This window comes from Vicia villosa, linkage group LG4 (assembly GCF_029867415.1).
Source record: "Vicia villosa cultivar HV-30 ecotype Madison, WI linkage group LG4, Vvil1.0, whole genome shotgun sequence".
Classification (NCBI taxonomy): Eukaryota; Viridiplantae; Streptophyta; class Magnoliopsida; order Fabales; family Fabaceae; genus Vicia; species Vicia villosa.
The window spans coordinates 6675559-6683009 of record NC_081183.1 but is presented as its reverse complement, the minus strand read 5'-3'; the positions used below and the strand labels follow the sequence as shown (position 1 = coordinate 6683009).

At 35.6% G+C, this 7451-nt stretch overlaps 1 protein-coding gene across 2 annotated transcripts; it reads right to left on the bottom strand.

Moving 5' to 3' along the window:
• Positions 1-5167: 5167 nt before the first annotated feature.
• On the bottom strand, positions 5168-7111 carry LOC131598749 (myosin-6-like). Of its 2 annotated transcripts, XM_058871323.1 has the most exons (5): positions 6990-7111; positions 6400-6531; positions 6028-6171; positions 5775-5920; positions 5168-5694 (listed from the first exon to the last, which is right to left on the bottom strand). In XM_058871323.1, exons 3-5 carry the CDS (start codon positions 6103-6105, stop codon positions 5517-5519), a joined length of 402 nt encoding a protein of 133 aa, XP_058727306.1. In that variant the 5' UTR covers positions 6106-6171; positions 6400-6531; positions 6990-7111; the 3' UTR covers positions 5168-5516. The 2 variants fall into 2 exon arrangements, with proteins under 2 accessions (XP_058727306.1, XP_058727307.1); XM_058871324.1 differs by lacking the exon at positions 6990-7111 and having other exon boundaries at positions 6400-6693.
• Between the last annotated feature and the right edge of the window lie 340 nt (positions 7112-7451).

The window sequence follows — 7451 nt, the reverse complement described above, 5'->3', positions numbered from 1 at the left end:
AAAGAAGAAGATGAGGCCTCATACGAAATCATTGGCCAAGAACTAAGCAAAAGAAGAACAAAAGATATTGAAGAAACTTGGTGAATTGTTTTGTAGGTAGGAATTAGGAATGAAGAATAAGGTTGAAGGTGTTAAAAAAAATAAGGGTTTAGTTGTGAGAGAGTAAAATTGAGAAATTTGTAATTGTTAGTTTTATTTATATATCATGAATTAGGTTAGAAAAAATAATTATAGTAAAACTATGGACCAAATCAAAGCCCAAAAATCAATTTGTTTTAATTTTAATAAAAAATTAAATCAAACTAATTTAATAAGATTGACTTGTTCTCTAAGTTATAAAAAGTGCTAAAAATAGGACAAATAAGATTAAAAACTTTTTTTTTGGATTTTTTTGAATATTTTATGATTTTTGATGATTTTTGACTAGAAAATACATAAAAGTGAAAATTTGACTATTTTAAAAAATGCATATTTAAATAGTGCGAAAATTAAAAATAAAATGATAAAAAAAATGATTTTTTGTAATTTTTTTAATAAAAATAAAATTAAAACTATAGTTAGAAAAAAAAGAAAAAAAAAGTGTTAGAAGTGGGATTTGAACCCGAGACTTTGTACTTGCAAGCCTTACCTCCTTACCAACTATGTTATATTATTTGTTTGAGATAAAAGTCAATTGGAAGTATATGAAGCATGAGAAAGCATTTTGCTATTTATTAAAATATAAATAATTTAAGAGTAAATTATTATATTTTAAAATAGACTTTAAATTGAATATTTATAAAATTCAAGACGTCAATGTGAATGACCTCAAAATTTTATAAAAAAAATCCAATTTTAAAATAATTTGAATATTTGAATATTGTGGGCAAATTTTGGGGTATGACAGAGTCATGGGAGGATTGAGAGGGAAAGATGAAAGCACCAGTGATAGGAAGATTATCCTATCAAGACTATAAAATTAGGGTTTCAACAATAAAAGAAAAAGACATTAAAGTAAACTAAGAAAATAGAGATAAAAAGATAACTTTGATTTCTTTGATATCCTTAATTGTGTCAAAGACACTACATATATAGATCCCATAGTGGATGTTCAATTAAGGGCCCAAATATTAATAAGAGCCCACTAACTAACACTACACAAAAACATCAATATAAATTCTAAAACTTAAATAATATCATTCTACTTTCTATCATTACCGTCGGGTTCACTTGAACCTTGTCCTCAAGGTTCTAAAATTAATACCAAAATGGATATATCCATCCTTGATCTCCACATATATTTTCTCCACATTCTCCAAGTTTTTCTGTTGTGACTCAGTACTAGAAAAATTAGGAAGAAAGGAAAAAATATTGAAATTATGGTCAGTAGCCACAACATTGTTTTCACATTCAACGAATTTAACCATTGTGCCTCCAAAGATGTGAATGGCATCTTCTAATTTATTTATAATAGGAGGGCTAGAAACATGTGCATTAGCCATGTGAGAAAAATGTATTGACTGTCCATGTTCTAAAATAGCATCGACATGCTTGGAGGACATTAGCGAAAGTAACCCAACCTTGTTTGCTATCTCAACTGTCGTCTCCACAAATTGATTGTAGTTTATTCTATCCAAAGCCATCCTCCTAACCCAAAAAATTTTGAAAAACTTTGGGAGGATATCGGTTCTAATATACTCAGTTTCCACACCCTCAATGCTCACACACTACTTCACTTTCAGAATAATTTTCTTCATTTCTTCTTCAGGTGACTGAAACTCCCTAATCAAAATAAGCATGACTTCCTTAGTATAATAGCTGGCTTTAAGGCTTCCATCAAATGAATGATAAACCCAATTTCCTTCAACAACGCAGCCAGCACCTTACCACGGTGTTGCCGAATACCCTTCCACAGAGGCTTCAACACCGAGTCAAAATTTTCAATATCATAAGGAGCAGCAGCTTCAGCAAGAGCCGCAAGTGACAGTGCAGTGATCGTCCTTACCTTTTGATTCTCAACACTCAGGCCATGCTCTATAATTTCCATAAGAGATCTTAGATGGGGCAACATAACACAACTAATTAAAATGGCAATCTGCTGAACAATTTTAATCCCGGTGTGCCGAGCTTGCCAAGATTTCTTACTCTGAAAAACAGCCTGCAAGAAGGGCAACAAAGCAGGAATAACAAGAGCAGATGCAACAACACTAAAAGCTCTAGCAGTAGTATGCCTAACATATTCATCAATGTTATATATGTTAGGCCTCATGGCAGCAATCATAGTGCCCGGGCCAGTAGCTTTACTGAGATTAGATATTATTTCCCCCTGTTCCTGTGATTTACCTTCGTGCAAAGGAGACACATGATAGCCTTCCTTATCAAACTTCTTAGCAAGAAAATTGGAACTCTTCTCGGTGTTGACAAACACAATTGCGGTTTTGTCATTAAGCTCATCCAATAATCGCTGAAGCTTATAAAACTTCTCTGATTCCTTCATCATGATCACATGCTGGCTGATCAAGTCACTTGCTTTTTTAGCAGGGCCTATAGTCACCACAACAGGGTTCCTCAAATACTTCCTAGCAAGCCTTTTCACAGCAGAAGGCATGGTGGCATTAAACATATAAGAGATAATGCAACTTAGTCTTGTTGGAAGCCAATGAGTGCAATTCACAACTATTTTGTGACCGGGAAGAGTGGTTAAAATTTGAGCACTCTTAGGGGCAAAAATGGCAATTGTGTTTGGAGCACCAAAAGAGACTAACTCGGAAGCACCCCAAGAAACATTGTTGAGTATTCGGTTGCATTCTGCTCCACTGAATGCTATTCTCACTTTAACTTCGTTTTCTGTATGCATTCTGAACAGACTAAGAGTTCGGAGAGAGGGCGGCGAAAGGTTTCGTGAGTAGTTTCTCAAAAGCTCATGACATTCCAAAATAGATGAAGGCAATTTAACAAACAGGTGGAGGGCGACAATTGAGAACAAATTGTTGGTGTACCTTTGGAATTCACTTTCTCCACAATACAAAAACCCAGCAAAAATCTGATCCGGTGGTTTCGGCGGAATCGCAAAATCAGCATCATCATGAAACCCTCTGTCGTTGATTTGAGGCTCTACCACAAAAGATATTAAAGATTCAAAATCTATGATTTCTGTATAAACACTTCGATCAGGTGGTTTCGACGGCGGCTGCGGTGGAGGATTGAGAGCATGATTGTTGAATTTTGTATCTTCTTTCATGAAGATGAAGCTCCCGCGTTGTATGCTACAAATGGAGGGTGCAGTACCAATTTGTAGAAGGGCACTTGAGATTATCTTCTTTGAATCGCAGTCTAGGGATTTTGGCGGAATCTCCAAATCAAAGTCACGGATAAAACCCCAATCCTTGAAATTTGGTTCAACCATGGAAGTTGCTGGTTTTGTCGACATCAGCGGTGCTAAGGGTGATTTCGTCTCTTTCAACATGACGGAAGACGTTAGAGAATGGGGAAATTTCATTGTTGAATCAGCGTCTGGAGGTTTTGGGGGAATTGAAAAGTTTGCTTTATCCCGAAACGCATTTACCTTAAAGGGATGCGTTAGATAGGACTCAATCAAAATGATATTAATTAGCAAGTAATCTTAAAGCATAATACCTGGCAGAAATCATGGTTGTGGCTGTGAGGAAAGATTTGGGTGGTTCTGGGTCATATGGTTCGCTATTAAGGATTAAAGCATTCACTCCTGTGCTAGATCTAATTGCATTTGTCACCAAAAACCCTAACTCGTTGTCAGCAACATCAGAGCTAAAATAGGATGGCTTTGATGGTGGTAGAGAAGGGGAACAAGGCTTCAACTCCAAATCCGACTCCTCCGCGAATGGTTTCACGGATTTGAGATCTTGCTCCACATCTTCTTCCTCTTTGCCATCTTCTATGAAATGATTTTGTTTGTGGTTAACTTCAACATTAGAAGTTGGTTTGATAACTAGATCTGGATGTTTCAAGAAAGATGACTCAGATTCTTTTTCGTTTTCCTCAACAGAATAACTAGTTGAATATAATGACTCGGTTGATTCATATGTTGGTTCCTCTTCTTCATCATCAAGCGATAAAATGGGTCTCCACTCCGCTTGAAACGCCATAATAGTGCTGTTGTAAATGTATCCCAATTATATCTGCGATGAACACGAGACCACCATATCCACCATGTGAAAGCAGAGCCTCTCAATGCTCCAACAACTTTTAAAACCTTCAATGATTTGGGTGTTTCATGCTCTTTGAAAAATTTCTCCAAACATAGAATCCACCAATAGGCATCTTCTTCACCATCAAACAACAATATCGTCATGAAGTACTTTAAGCGAAAGTGAGATCGAAAATGAAAGCACCAATTGATAGGAAGATTATCCTATCAAGACTATAAAATTAGGGTTTCAACAATAAAAAAAAAAAAGACATTAAAGTAAACTAAGAAAATAGAGATAAAAAGATAACTTTGATTTCTTTGATATCCTAAATTGTGTCAAAGACACTACATATATAGATCCCATAGTGGATGTTCAATTAAAGGCCCAAATATTAATAAGAGCCCACTAACTAACACTACACAAAAACATCAATATAAATTCTAAAACTTAAATAATATCATTCTACTTTCTATCAACCAGTGATAGATTTAAACTAGACTAACACTACAGAAAAAAAGGTCTCCTGCCACGACCAGAAAACCGAGGCTATATGCAAAATAACTGTGGCGTAACGCTGAGGCCACGGTTTGGCCACGGAAATCCAACTGTGGAGTATTCGGCCGTGGCCTAAAGTAAAGTCCACGGTTTTTTGGTATAGACCACGCCTTTTTTACAACCGTGGATTTTTTTAGGCCACGGTTTAGGTAGCTTGATTAAGGCCGCAGTTTATATTTGCCATGATTACAAAACTGTGGCCATATGGTAAAGCCACAGTTTCAATTTATCGTTTAACATACAGTTTTGCTTCAAGATATAGCCACGGTTTGGTTATGACCACAGATTTAAAACCGTTGTTATATGTTATGCATTCTAAACCATTTATCTTGCCACAGTTTAATATAAATTTAATGTAAATAAATTTAGTGGCTTATATTAATCCAAGACACCAAATTTACTGTCAAATGACCTCCAAATAAATAACCTCTTATATTAAATTGTGATTTATCCAAGATGGGGAACTCAAATCTTAAACTAGCTGGAGGTTTTAGTTATGTAATTATACTAAAACAAACTAGAAATATATATTATAACCTTAGTTTCACGTTGATTTACTACGTAGGAATCCAAAAGTGCATCACTCGTGTATGAATCTAGGGCAACATAATGATTTCCTACTGTTTTGATGTTAGAATTTTTTTACACTTAGTGATTAAGTCTTCAAATAATTAATACTCAATGAAAGTGTGCTCGATGAATCTAAGCTTATAAAGTACTGTATGAATCTAAGCTTATAAAATACTGTATAAAATAATGAAAGTCTTCAAATAATTAATACACTTAGTTATTTCCTACTGTATGAATCTAAGCTTATAAAATACTCAATGAAAGTGTGCTCGACAGTTCTACCTTCAGCAACAGCCGCTCTCCCTCCCATGTAAGCAAGATATCGCATGAGTAACTTAATACTTTCTGTTTTACCAGCACCACTTTCACGGTTTCACCACTTACCAATATTGACGGGCTGATTCCATCATTTATCATGAGCCTAAATACACATATAATTTATATAGTCAGATTTTATAAGCTAACAGTATACACAAATTACAGGATATGTATGAAAATTACCTATATGCTGCATCGGCAATAGCGAAGGGATGTGGACTTAACTCACCAAATGCTGCTCCTCTGTATTGTGCCATCATATGGCTATCATATAAATGAGGAAGCTTTATGAACGGGTTCACAGCAATCAATATATTCCTAGTGTAAGTCTGAAAGCAAACCGTTGAAATTGCACAAGTTAATACAGCATGAATGAAAACATGAAAAGTCACACAAAAGACACCATCTAAGGAGCGTTGGGAACCAAAATGCGTACATAAATTTCATTGATTTCGTATCTTGATCTCAGATTACTTAGGACTCCGGGTCCGTGCAGGTACGCGAGCTTTGTCATATCATCCACTCCACACGGTGGAACTTTGCTATCTTTATGATAAATACTGGAGGCTTTAACAACAACCTGCATATTGCAAATCAGACATAGGATGGGGACAAAATAAACAAATTCTAAAACATCAGAAAGTTCAAAATTCTGAGTTAAAAGAAAGTACATATGTACATATTATGCTATTCTTCAAAGATTCAAAGAAATCAAAACATTCATGTAAAACAAGTAATTCAAAAAACAGAGAAATGCATCAGTGAAGGCCAAGATTAACTTTGAGCAAATATTACAAAATGCACTCACCGTCTTCCCGGAAGTGTAAAGGACTTTGATTTGTTCTCCATTAATCTCCAAGACCTCGCCATCTATCCAAGCTACATCAGAATCCTCCAACCAAACATGGGTCCCAACTATAAGATTGGCAGAAGCAGCAGCCTACAATCCAAAATTTATGCCCAATCAAGCCACTAGGGTAAAGCTCATAAAAACACCAGAAAATGGAACGGTCAACTTTGGACGAAATTAAAGAACATAGAAAAAGAAGCTATCTACACTTAAGCCAAATGAAAAAAATTAAATCAATCAACAACATATTGGCGGAATATTTATTTAGTAATAATCAGCCATGTCAATCCATCATGGTCAGAAATTGACTAAACATCAATTTGTAAACACATAAACCCTAAACCAACAGAAGATTTGGGAGAAGGATGAAGGGATGGAGAGAGTTAGGGTTTCGGTGAAATCTTGAAGAAGATTTGGGAAAAGGTGAAGGGATGAAGAGAGTTAGGGTTCATAACAGATGATTGAGGTTAGTGAGATGAAGGTGAAGCAGAGATGAAGGTGAAGTAGAGATGAAGGTGAAGCGGAGATGGAGGGGAAAGGAAACTAACCTGTAAGCGGAGATGGAGGTGGCAGCAGCGGCGCAGCGAGATGGAGATGGAGTTAGGGTCTCGTCTTCTTCTTTGGAATTTTCTTTTCTATTTCTTTGGCGCAACGAGATGGAGAGTTACGGTCTTGTTCTTTCAATTTTTTTTAATTAAAAAAATAGAAAAGAAAATAAAAAGATAGAGGGAAACTAAAAAAAAAAGGAACTTTTGGAGGGTATTTTTTTTGGCTTTGGCCACAGTTTGAACTGAAAATTATGAAAATTATAAGGCTGCGGTTTTTTGATTGCGGCTTAAAATATCTACCGTTACATAACCGTGGCAACTGAGATAAAGGCCACAGTTTCACACTCCGGATTCAATATTTTAAAACATATTTCTACGATTTGAAAACCATGGCAAAAGCGTGTATTTGGCCACAGTTTTAGAGCTGTGGAAAAATTTAGCGTGGCCGTAGGCCAAAATTGT

Coding starts and splice junctions, on each gene's coding strand:
- LOC131598749 (XM_058871323.1), bottom strand. CDS start 6,105: ATGACAAAGCTCGCGTACCTGCACGGACCCGGAGTCCTAAGTAATCTG. Junction 5,921..6,027: donor ACGAAATCAATGAAATTTAT/GTACGCATTTTG, acceptor GTTTGCTTTCAG/ACTTACACTAGGAATATATT. Junction 5,695..5,774: donor ATTGCCGATGCAGCATATAG/GTAATTTTCATA, acceptor ATGTGTATTTAG/GCTCATGATAAATGATGGAA.